Source organism: Austrofundulus limnaeus, unplaced genomic scaffold (assembly GCF_001266775.1).
Source record: "Austrofundulus limnaeus strain Quisiro unplaced genomic scaffold, Austrofundulus_limnaeus-1.0 Scaffold3, whole genome shotgun sequence".
NCBI lineage: Eukaryota > Metazoa > Chordata > Actinopteri > Cyprinodontiformes > Rivulidae > Austrofundulus > Austrofundulus limnaeus.
Window position 1 is genome coordinate 5765342 of NW_013952405.1, and position 12985 is coordinate 5778326.

The 12985-nt window shown below is 40.0% G+C and overlaps 1 protein-coding gene across 5 annotated transcripts in view; it reads right to left on the minus strand.

Annotated features, from left to right (window-relative positions):
• wnk3 (WNK lysine deficient protein kinase 3) overlaps positions 1-12985 on the minus strand; it is a 35712-nt gene that overhangs the window by 11759 nt on the left and 10968 nt on the right. For 4 of the 5 annotated variants that reach the window (XM_014019230.1, XM_014019250.1, XM_014019252.1 and 1 more), the window contains exons 3-11: positions 6557-6729; positions 5986-6206; positions 5683-5840; positions 5501-5589; positions 5198-5417; positions 4674-5001; positions 4442-4557; positions 4137-4337; positions 559-3570 (exon numbers count right to left, since the gene is read on the minus strand). In XM_014019230.1, the coding sequence (XP_013874684.1) occupies positions 559-3570; positions 4137-4337; positions 4442-4557; positions 4674-5001; positions 5198-5417; positions 5501-5589; positions 5683-5840; positions 5986-6206; positions 6557-6729 (4518 nt within the window). The remainder of the gene's footprint in view (positions 1-558; positions 3571-4136; positions 4338-4441; positions 4558-4673; positions 5002-5197; positions 5418-5500; positions 5590-5682; positions 5841-5985; positions 6207-6556; positions 6730-12985) is intronic. The other variant, XM_014019240.1, reaches the window with a different exon arrangement.

Sequence of the window (12985 nt, forward strand, 5' to 3'; positions counted from 1 at the left end):
CACACACACACACACACACACACACACACACACACACACACACACACAGAGCTGTAAGCACTTAAGCATTCTGATAAAGCTTTATTGAGTCTTGGTGTTCACTCATAAAACATTACCTTGAACATACTTATTTTGACAGTTTTAATGTATTAGATAAATTAAAATAAAATTATTACAAGGTAGATTCAAGTGTACTTTTTTGAGTTTTTTTTTGTTTATATGTACCAAGAAAAGCAGAATGGAAATTAAATATAAYACAATTTAGCAAGAACACATATATGCTAAAGTTCTATTTGTATGACTGCTTTGCTGTCTGTTACTGTTAAATGATGAAATAAATGACTCCAGTTTTAAAGTGGTTGTTAGTGCAGTTAAATTTTACTGAAAACCTTAGAAATGACTTCAGCTTGACCAGATAACTATTAGAAATAAGACTGTTAGTTTAATTAAAAAAAGGAAAAGACAAAACCTTTTCAAATATTTAGAAATTAGCATTATTCATTAAACCAATACATTAAAAAAAGTTATTTAAAAGAAAAACATTTGTATTCGATGTACCTGATTGACGCCCTGTAGAGAAATGTCACAGTCTTGCAGCAAGGCTTGGGGCAGTTTGGGGACATTAGAGTCAAGCATTTGTAGTGCAGTGATGGGTGCAGGAGAGGTGGGAATGAATTCGGCCTGCCTCTTTAAGGCGACCTGGGTTACAGGTGGAGATGTAGAAAGCTCTGTAGCAGGGGCTGGGGAAGGATGCTGGGGTGGGAGAGATGGTGGTGGTGCTGAGGGACACGAGGTATTGCCATGGGGCATTTGTTGTGCAGGAACAGCAGACTCGTTGTGCGTCTGAGTTTGAGAATGAGCTTGTGGGTGAACTTGTGTTTGTGTTTGGGAGTGTGTTTGAGCTTGATTGCTTGTTAGAGTATGTGCATGAGCTGGCAGCATCTGTTTGGCTTGAGACTGTGGAGATGGAGGACCACCAACTATTAGATGACCGTAAAGAGGCAGTGTGCTGCTCTGCGACTGAGCCTCAGCAACATTACTGGCCCCCATCAGCGCAGAGGGCTGAATCACTGCATGTGAAGTAGTGGGACACTGAGGAGGAAGCTGACCCTCATTGGCAAGCATTACTAAATCCTGCTTTACAGGAGATGGTTGTGGGGTAGGAATTTGAACCGTCTGGGCCAGTAACTGAGGGTGCATGGAAGGTTGGGCAGGTGGTTGATGCACTTGAGACAAATTCTGCAGTTGCTGCTGATAAGGCTCTACAGACAGAGACATCAAAGACTGAGACACGGGCTGAATGAGAGAGGAATCAACAGAGCTTCTTGTAGACTGTTGTTGGGCCTGAACAATTTGAGGGGATGTGGTTTGGCTTAAAACTTCTCCTTGTCCAACTTGCATAGGATGAAAAGTGGTGAGAAGACGAGTAGGGTCAACTGCTAGACCACCAGTTTTAGTTTCAACACTCCCAGCCAACCCTGGAGACAGAACAATCTGTTGGTACTGGAGTGCTTGTTCCTGATGCACTTGCTGCTGTGAAATATGAGGCATATCGTGCAGCAAGGACGGTATGCTTTGGTGAGTAGGTTGTGGGACATAATGGGGGATTAAAAAGCCAGCCGTGGGCTGTGGATGCACTTGGTAGGGGGGCTGACCTTGAGCCTCCTGCTGGAGATTGGACTGGATGAGGTTTGGAATTTGAACATTTTGCTGACTACAAGTTTCCTGGTGTATGGGACTAAAACCTGAAGCAACGGCAGCTAAGGATTGAGCTGTACTCTGGTTTTGTTGGCCTATCATTTGAATATCAACTTTTGGGATGTGGCCAGGTATTTGCTGGGCCTGGAGAACAGCTGCATGTTGAGGATGAGTCTGGATTAATGGCTGAACCGCTACCTGACCCTGTGTGGGAGTTACAGGTCCAGGATAATTAGCTTGCAATTGAACTTGTGGGGTCTGGTAGACTTGCATTTGCTGCATTTGTCCCGGGATCATTGCTACTGGGGAAGTCACGCTGGTTTCAGTAGAAGGCTGAGAAGCTTGGGATATTGACTGAGCTAATAACTGGACTGGGAACTGTTCCTGTTTTTGAGGATGAACCTGTGTAGTCTGAATAGTCATTGGGACCTGGGTTGGGGAGGTTACATGAGTTTGGTGCTGAATTGTTTCAGTGCCACCTGGAACACCAACAGAAAGATGTGGTTCAAACTTGGAGCTGTGGTGATGATGTTGGGCAACAACTGGTTGCTGCTGCTGGGTGAACTGACAGATGTTTAGCTGTGGGTTACCTAACTGTTGTAAATTAGCTTGCTGCTGAATCTGCAGCTCATGACTGCTTTGTGGAACGTGTACAGGTTCCTGTTTTTCAGTTTGAGGTTGAATAATGACAGCTTGTTGCTGCTGCTGTTCTTTAATTTGGTGCTTCATCTGAGCCTGTTGCTGTAATAAATCTGCTTGTTGCTGCTGTAACAAGAGTTGCTGATGCTGTTGTTGCAACAGAACTTGCTGCTGCTGCTCCATGTGCTGCTTGAGCTGCACTTGGTGCTGCGCTTGTTGCTGCAGCTGAGCTTTCTGCTGTAACTGTGTCTGTGTTAAAATGAACTGCTTTTGCAAATCTTGTATTAATTGCTGTTGCTCCATCTGTTGGGTTGCATTTTGCTGTTGCAGTTGTTCATTTGTCTGATGTGTCTGCTGCAGTTGTAGCTGCAATATATTTGTTTGCTGCTGCTCTCCACTTTGCCGTTGTATGTCTGCTTCTGATTTTGTTCGACTTTGGTGTTGTCCAGTTTGTTGATATGACTGGCTTTGCTGCTGTTGCTGTAAAGGAAGATGCTGTAGTTGTTGCTGCTCTAACGTATGTTGTAAGTATGCCTGTATGGATTGCTCTTGTTGCACAGAACCTTGCTGCTGCTGCTCCACGAGTTGTTTGTATTGAGGCGGTTGCTGCTGTTGTTGAACGAGTACCGTTTGTTGCTGCTGTACATACAACTGCTGTTTCAAAGCCTGAGGCTGCTCTGTTGGCTGCTGTGGTACTGTCACACCTGTTTGTGTAGTCATCACATGCTGCTGAGAAGCAGGTTGGACATGTTGAACGGGCTGCCGTGCAAACGTCTGTTGCTCAGGCTCCAGCTGATGTTTCTGGATAGCTGCAGCTGAAAGGCTCTGTTGATCCTGTCCTGGTGGCAGCTGAATGGCACCAACTTGTTCAACAAAAGTCACCTGGGCCTCCGTTTGCTGTTGTGGCTGCTGCTGTACAGTAGAGGTCTGGGAATTCATCCTTTTCTGTTGTTGTGGGATAATGGAGTGCTGTGAGATCATGGCAGGTTGTGTTTGTGGGGGTACAGCATGGGTAATGATATCAGTAAGCTGCATGGGTGTAGCAGGGTGTTGAATCGGCTGAGTGTGGGGCACAATGGTCCCTGCTTGTCCAATAGTATCACTGACTGGCATGGGTGTAGTGAAAACATTAATGGGTGCTTGTGGGGAAACAGGGGGTATAAATGACTGCGAGTGGGCCGCTGACCCATGGGGAGTGGCAGTTTGAAAAGCATCTGATGGAAATGTTTGTGACTATTCAATGATAATGAAAGAATGATGATTAGAGATGAAAGAAGGGAAGGGTGGGGGAGAAAGCAGTAGAAAAATTAGGTTAAGTATAAGCAAGGAGCATAAATCATGTGCACATTAACGTTTAACAACAAAGTTTCCCACAGTGTTTATAAAAGAAGTTGACTGTTTAGACGTGTTCAATTTAGATTACACTTCAATTCAATTCAAAAATACTTTATCGATCCCAGTCTTCCACATCAGGAAGATAAAAATATTTAAAAGTGAAAGAAGCAACTTTTCACTTCACAAAGCCATATACAGTAGCTTCTTCAATTCTTTAATCTCATTACTTCGGCCCAATACCTTCCTGGGGGAAACCCTGTGCATTATCAATTTCAAAGAACTGTGACAGTATGAGGGTTATTTGACATTTAATAATAACTGAAGGGAAAGGGGATGGAGTCTAAATGAAGCAGTACAGTGGATCCATTATTTTACTTCAGTTAGGAATAATGTTAAATGACCCTGAGTAAACATGGCTTTCATTTCAATATGTAATACACACACATGTATTTTCATCCTTTCACCTGAAAATATTGCTGAGGTACACTTGGTGAGACCTGTGGAACCATGGCATTGGGTTGAAGAAATGTTTGGGCACCAGGACCCCCTTCACTATTACTAATGGGCATGTTGGACATGGTCACACTCTGACCAAAAGGCACATTTGGACCACTTCCACTCTCACCAATATTGAGCATCTGAGGATTAGCCAATGCAGCAGTGCTCTATAAAACACAAAATAGGTGATGAACAATGTATTTTATCACAACATTGACATAAAATGGTGCAGATTTTTGTAATTCATCAATAACATGAAGCATGAACCTACAGCCATGAGAGGGAGAGTAATCTGCGAGTGGGAGTATGATTCCCCTTGCTGAGAGTGTGCCTGGCTCTGTCCACTTGCATAAGATTCACAGCTGGCAGATCCATGGCTTTCACCTTCTGAGCAAAAGGTAATTTAAAAATACATAGTTTAAAACACAAAACCAGTATATTAAGCTTTTTATTTAGTTTTACAATGTCACTTGTTTTAAAATGCTGTGTTTAAAAAAAGATACCTGGCAAGCAAAGGGTTGTCGCGTTAAATATGTGTCGCTGCCTGACATGTTGGTCTACTTCAGGCAACTCCTCAGACTTCTGAACTACTCCTCCAGCTCCTGTTTCTCCAACTCCTGTAAGACCGCTAGCCCCTAGCATCAGTGAGGAAGGGCAGGAGGGATAAGACAATGGGCAGGAGGTGATAGTGGAGTCTCTGCGTTCGTCGAGGCCTTGCTGAAGAAGTTGCTGCTGTCTACGCTCTCTGGACTTTTTAATCAGATTCACACGATCCCGGATGGATTTTCCCACCACCTTGGCATCACTCTCATGGAAGAAACCTGACTTCACCTGTAATAAGTGAGGGATAGACACAAACAATGTATTTAAATAATAAGTAGATAAAGTTCTGGGTCGACAATAAGAATTCTGAGGTGGCAAACAAATGAGCTGAAGGTTTTCCCAAAATAAGTTATATATAATATTATATATATTATATAATAAGAACCTTGTGTGTAATCAGCCATAAATTATACCCATGGCTTACCATTTCTAAAGCTACTTCCTCAGCACTGTCATTCTCCAGATCGTAGCTGAACTCGATGGCCTCATTATCCTTGTGCTTGCCCTTCAGCTTTTTAGGATCTTCAACCCAAATTCTGAGGGCCAGACAGTCCTGTGTGCCCGTGTCTTCCTCTGCCAGCTCTACTCGGACCCCTGTGTCTTCTGCAAAGAATGCATGGTTCAGGAGGTCCCTGATAGAGAGTCTGCAAAAGAGGGAACAGTTAACGTTAAATAAATCAATAAATTAGCAAGAAGGAGTCATGTTATGAAACTAAAATCTGATTACCTCTGGCTTTTGTTCTGACGTATGCAGCCTTCGATTATCTCTTTGATTTCTGGATCATTTACTTTATCAAAGCTGGCTGGCTTTATACCCTGTAGAAAAAATAAATGGGAAATAATTTGTATTTATAAAATTTGATCTAGCATTGTTTGACTGAATAGGGCTAATCAATCAGAAGCACTCACACTTGTGACTTTGCGATAGATCTGAGCAGCATTTTGGCATTCCGAGTAGGGATATTCTGAAGTAGCCATCTCCAGCATACACATCCCAAAGGCATACACATCCACAGACTCATCATAGTGCTCTTCGTACATCTCTGGTGCCATGAACTCTGGGGTTCCTGTTTGGACAAGATGCTAGCTCTTAGTAACAACCTACTTCACCATGCTCACAATWTAATAAGGAAAAACTCACACCTGTTGACCTAGTTTAACTCGTTTTCTGTAATTGTTCTTAGAAGTAATTGGTCCACAGATGCAACCTACCTATGACACTTTTGGCAAACGAGGTCCTCATTAGAGTGGCTAGTCCCAGGTCACCTATCTTGACTGATCCTGTGGGGCCTGTTATGAAGATGTTGTCACATTTAAGATCCCGATGGACAATCGGCGGAGTCCTGGTGTGAAGGAAGTGAAGGCCCTTCAGAATTTGCCTGCACCAACTTCTTAGAACCTTGGGTTTCATCACCTTAAACCGCTTCAGGTAACTGTTCAGACAGCACAAATGGAGTCACTCAAAATAATACTGTACTGTAAACGTCCAAAAAATAGTCACAAACTACTCTTGAATTCAATGTACTATCTTCATGAATCATGTTAGGCATACTGAGGATTCAAAATTGAGCATAGGTGYAAATGTGAATGGTTATTAATATTTAGAGAACTGATGGTCTATTCAGCTAGGACAGGCTTCAGCCATAAGAAAATGGGAATATAGAGTAATATTGATTTGACATCCAAGGGATTTTTTTAATACTTAAGACAAAATGAAAACCCCAGTAACAATTACAGGGACTTAAACATTACAAGAAGTGAAAATAACAGATTTTRTACAAACGTTTTGAGTGTTCCTGAAGTCATAAGCTCTGTGACCAGTACAATGCATTTCTTCCCCCGGAGCGCAGATTCCCATGAATCATAGAAGCGAACTATGTTGGGATGCTGAAGCCCTTTTAACATCTCTGCCTCTTCCTTGAAGCGCTGTTGCTCCGCCTTGGTCAGCTTGCGGTCCTAAGAAAAGGTGGTACATGCTAAGTTATATTGTTTCAGTGTTAACATTGTCTTTCATATTTAATAAAACTGCAACAAAGGCATCACAATAAGTCAATAAAGAGGGCTTTCCCACTATTCTACTTAAAATTTCAAAACACAAGTATACCTCACAACTGCACATCGACCCCTGCTGCCTCTAGATGGCACTAGCAATGTAAAATTGCAGCAGAGTTAGGCCAACACCCAAGCTGTGGCTTAATAAACACATCTATACTGCATCTGCCACATCTTCAATATGTCGCACAGAATGAATGAAGCAGAATTTAAGGCATTAGGCAACCTGAAGAAACGGCCACCAGAATCATTCGAAAAGTAAAGACTAGCAAAATGGTTATTTATTAAACTGTTGTGTAGTGAAAATGCACTTTTCTCTAGTATAAAATAATGCTTTTTCCTATTTCATAATTCAACTCTTGTTCAAAATCAATTTGTATGATTCTGATTAGATTTCTTAAACATTTAGAGGTCTAAAACTAAGCAAAAAATACAGACATTTTAACATTTTCTGTCAATAAAAATACATTTTTATCATAATTATATGACTGTAATGTGATTCAATAGTGAACACAACGCTAACAAATTAAGTCTTTTTTTTAACAAGAAAAGCTTAAATGTTTCCACTAGAAAGTACAGTTGCTATAAAATAACCAAAAATAATGAATTAGCCTTTTGCTTGTTGTTTAGCATCCTGTTTTTGTAGAGAAATAAACAGAAAGAAACATTTTTCCTCAAATATAGTCAACATGTAAAAGCAAATGGGAACAAACTCTAWAACAGGACAATGTGTTTAACTATACATCTGTGAGAAAATCCTGTAGCAGTCATTGTCATGTCAAAAGCAGACCTCACTATAAATAGAAGTAATCGTAACATTGGCTTTCCACTGATCGATTCTATTGATGCTGAGCTTTTTTGCTGTWTTCAAATCCCATTATAGATGAGTTGCCAGGCAGATATTTAGGTGTAAAAATACAGTATTTTATGAAAGTAATGCAATCGTTCGTCATTATGTCTATCTATATAAATGTTTGTTTGCTCTCATGCTTGACACGTCTGCTTCTTTTCCCAACACTGCCGATGGTTTTATTTATACTCAGTGCACTGTCTTTCAGTGTCCTTTTCTGGAAATGCTTGTGAAGAAGGCAATCCCTTTACCCCTCCTCTTTAAACTGGGAATTAAATTAGTGTCAACAAAAAGTCTGTTCCTGGTTGATCTGCTGCGTCTAAGAATAAGCTACCCTGTTATGGGCAGCTCTTGTWACTTTGTTCATTTAACACGAGCTACCTCACATTACAATGACATRCRGGTTTGCTTGTGTGTTAAACCACGTTTACATCTTAATACTCCTGGCCCAAGTTTTCCCTGTGTTTTCTCAGTCTTCTTTTCAAGAACTCAACTTTTACTTTATGACCGGCAACCAAAAGTCCTTTATGTAGCAAAGTGYGATTTATTTTGTCACAATGTACTGCCTCTGTTTGAGCTCGTGCTTTTTTTTCTGACTCATCCACATCCCTCGCTTACTGTCAGATACAATGTAATAAGAAAACATGCTTGTGTTTCTCTGTCTGCTGCCTCTTCAGCATCTACTGTGTCTTACTGAGTGTCACATCAGACAGCCGCAGGGTCAACAAAGGTCACAAAGAGTGCAGTTAGTGCCTAAATGAATCGGTCTAATGTTGTTGGGACAAATCAACTGCACACCAACACACAGACAATCACATACACCCCAAAAACCCAGACGATAGAGAGAATGTTCTAATTTRAAGTAAAAATTCAGGATTTTTCTCAATGTAAAAATAACTATATTATTATTGTATAATTGCTATAAAATGTTAAGAGAACGACAGAAATCATGCGCTTTATAACATGCTCTGTCTRTTGAGTTTAAATATGTAAATTATATTTTTTCTAAATCTAACTGAAATGAGTAYCTTTTACACAACTATCAAGCTTGCTGAACTGAAAAATTGACAAGATATTTTTCTAAGAAAACTGAGATATATCAGATATAACTAATACTTTTGTATTTATTAGATTCTTTTATTAAACATTGTGTGAACGACTAATTTCATGAGGCTTTTTATGCCACTGCCAGTGTCTGAAAGAAGCAAAATCTGAGTGACTGAGTGTTACTGTCTTAAAGAAACCCTGTTGAATAGGGCTGTGTAGTGGCAAGAATTTGGCGATACGATACATATCATGACAGATGGGTCACGATACGATATATCCCGATATATTGCGACACTGTAAGCAAGGTGAAATATTGCGATACATTGCTATTTTTTTTTGGTCCAAAAATTCTATTAAATAAATACCTCTTACTGGAAAAAAATGAAAAACCAAAATTCATTGTCTCAGAAAATTCTATTACATAGACATGCGCTAGCCTTCTGTAACGTGAAGGCTGACTAAAGTTGGAAAAAAGAGCGCACRAGACACTTAATTTAGAAGGCAGAGGGTGTCGGTCTTTTCCGCTCAGATTCTGCTATCGGAGCATGAAGCTAATGTTTACTTACAATGCTAATGCTACACTTASTCTCTGGTGCTCAAGAGGTAGAGGAGCCAAATGGCTGGCTCACTGCTGCCAACTAGTGGTCAGAGGCTGAACTACAACATAAAAATGAATGGCTGGCAGGAAAGTTGACATTTTAAACCTTAATTAAATATCGATACAGTATCGGGAAATGAAATATCGCGATATTTYAGTGTATCGATATTTTCTTACACCCCTTCTGTTGAATATGACTCAAATGGCCTTTGGCGTTACTAACAACTTTGGTTTTGTAGATGTGATATTTAAAAAACTGATGTCATTGCTTTCACAGGATTAGAAGAAAAAATAACTAGAACTTGAGGACCCTACACTGCAATAAATCCTCACTCTCTCTTCCCGCGTAGGAGAGTTGGTGGGTAATTGGTAGTGAACTCCAATCTCCACACTGCAACAAGATAAATATAACTTATACCCTGCCTGTTYTGTTCTTGAAATGCACATTAAAAATAACAAGATCAGAGGCCATAAGGTGAGTGTGTCTGTGTGTCAGCTTTCTGTCAAGACTAACAAAAGAAAAACTGTGTTTGTTGTGAAAAGCTCTTCCATCTGTCTATGTGACTCAGGGTTATGAGGGAAAATAGTGTGATCCAGTCAGTGCTAGGAACTCGGGGTGAGTCTAACATGTAGGCTGGCTAATATCAGCACTGACTGAGAAAAGTTTCACACATTCTCTTTCAAAGGCTCCAGAAACTGCTCTGTGTGCTTCTACAGTATTATTATGCTCTAAGAGCTACTTTCTCTGCTTAATGCAGAGGTCACTCCCCATCTGACAACAATTATATTGGTGGAGAAAATACAGACTAAAATTACCATTAATATCTGTTTTACCTATGAACCTTTTCTTGTTAACTTAAGCAGATAAATGTGTCAGGGCATGTGCAGTGAAAAGACAGCTCGTTTAGTTCAAAATACTGTCACTGCTACTTTTAACTAAGCTGTGAAGACTTGTACKTCTCTTTCTTAGCCTCCTGCTTTACTTTATTCAGATTTTTTAACTCTTTTGATTATAGTTTATGTTTTCTGGACATTTCTGCTATTTTGTCTAAAAAAAAATCCTGTATATATTGCCTCTACAGAAACTGCTACTAATTAGAAAACACATTAAGACCTAAGACAACTGGGAGAGCAGAAGGTCAAGCTATAGGTTGTAAAACAGCCTCATAAAACACTGGGCTAAATGGACAAAATATGGCTTACAAGGCACATTTGGTAAATGCTAAGAGGCTAGGCTCATGAATACCAAAACATGTAGGCCCTAAAACATCTATTTTGGCAAACACTGCAAAAGTGTCAGATGTCACAGGGGTTATTTTCAGGTTGCACTCTCCCCTGAAGGAGCCACAGTGGGGTAAACAAGGTTGATTTAAAGAACTGTCAATAAAAAAAAGTTGTTGTAGTTGTTTGCAGTTATTTGTACATTAATTAATTAGTTTGTCAGCAGCACATTGTTAAGCTGCATAAGTTTAAGTGTGTCAGCGTTTTAAAATCCAAGGTGGTGGATGGCTGGGATTACATTACTGTAAGCTACAACAGCTCTAACTAACAAGACTGATTGCTCCAAAAAGGCTGGCCTACATGCCAGATTAAAGCTCATGATCACTTCGCAAACATCTTTAAATGGCTTTAGYCTATACTCTACACACAAAACTCATTTTAAATAACCATCAAATAACRCAAAGTGTAAAAAAACTCAAAGTGCTAAAGTTGCATCACAAATCCAAAATAGGCATTATGTCAAGATGGCCTACTGGAAGAAACACAATTTCTCGATTATAACAAAGTCAAACCAAAAGATTTAGTGGATTAACCCTAAATTAGATCCATGTAACACAATGTTTTTTTTGTAAATGTTTCAGGTTTATTCATTCCTGTTAAGACTAACGTTAATGGGGGTGTTGTGTGGTTTCTGTTGTAAAAAAAATAGAAAGTTAATTGAATTTTTCCTGTTGCCAGTTAGGTAATAATGACTGTGGCAAGAGGATGTGTTCAGCCTCAGGGACTAGATACAGACTAGGGACACTTGTCAATAACCTGCATTAACGTGTGTCTGGCCAGTTTAGTTAGATTAATTCCAGTCTGGTCTGGTCACTGTAGCTGTAGTCTGTTTGACTTTGTATCTACAGTATGTTAGTCACAGATGAATAATAYGGTTCGTGTTTTATTTTTTTGGTCTAACTTACCGGTAACTGATCCTTTATCATGAAAAGCAACCAAAATTATCCCAAAGTCCTATTTTTCCCCATTCACCACAGCAAATGTAGAAGGTATTATCAGAAAAAAAATGTTAGTACACAATGATTATCCTAAACAGCAACTATTTCTGAAATAAAGTAGGTAGCTGATAACAAGAAGTGATAATTTATCATCCTTTTGAATGATGAATCCATAATTATATCTATGGCCATACTGAGGGTTGTAATTGCATAGAGAAAGGGTCCTGACTCCGTTTCATAGAGGGAGRATACAAAAATAGCATGCCACTGTGTGTAAAGTTGGTAAATATAAATTCACAAGGTCTTGTAGCCAAAGAAAACAAACTGCCAAACATTTCACTTGGTTCTTCGTATTTAACTTCCGTCCTGATTGTTGCTCTAGTCTTGTGTGCCTGGCAGGGCTGAACCAGTCTGGGATGACTGGGATGAACCAGTCTGGTTTCTGCCGCCCGAGTTATGCTGTCTGTGCAGGGTTTTTGTTCCAGCCTGACAGGCACCCACTGTAATTAACTCCCTGGATCACTCTGCATGCTCACTCAAACAGACAGGGAAAAAAAGGGGGATAGAGCGAGATGGGGAGGGAGGGAAGTGAGAAAGAGAGAGGGAAAGTGATAGGTAGAGTAATACAGTGACATACTGCACGTCTGACAGATAGGCAGCAACAAGCCACACACAGTAATGTGCACAAACACATTCATTACACAGAACACAAAATAAAAAACTCTGCTCTTTAAGAAATTAAATTTCACAAGGAAAGCAAAACAAAGAAAGTGTGTCTATAGTGAGCAGTAGGTGCCTTTTTTTCGAGCTGCATGTGGACACCTAATTCCCTAGCTCCCTTAAATTTATGGTGAAAGGTGGAGAGGAGCACAGTTCTCCCATTCTGTAGTGTGACAGTCTATAATACTATGCTGCATGATGACTTAAAACTGGAACCATTATGCAGACAGTTTATGGTGTWACGACGTTATAACAGGAGCAACATTTCCTGTTCTTATTAGTCACTCTTTGTRTTTTTAATAGGAGGAAATAGGTACAGTGTGAAGTAAAAAATACAAGAACTATGTTTTTTTTTTTTTTTTACTAAACAAGAATATACAGTACTCTCTAACTGAGCCATTTCAGATTGCTCGATGATTAGGATGAAGGCATTTGTTTACTGGAAGAAAAACAGCATGGGCTAAAATGTAGCAGACAAGTTGTGTTTATAAATAACATTACAGCCATAAAAAATTATCCTTTTTGTCCATTTTAATGCCACTTCGCAATACAACTGTGCACAGGCTTTGGTCAGGTGGAGTAAACAGGACAGACCATGTGACCCAAGAGACTAGAACGTTGCAATGAATGGGCACTGGATCCATCTATAGGCATGTGATTTTGTGCAGCCTGTGTGTGTGTGTGTGTGTGTGTGTGTGTGTGTGTGTGTGTGTGTGTGTGTGTGTG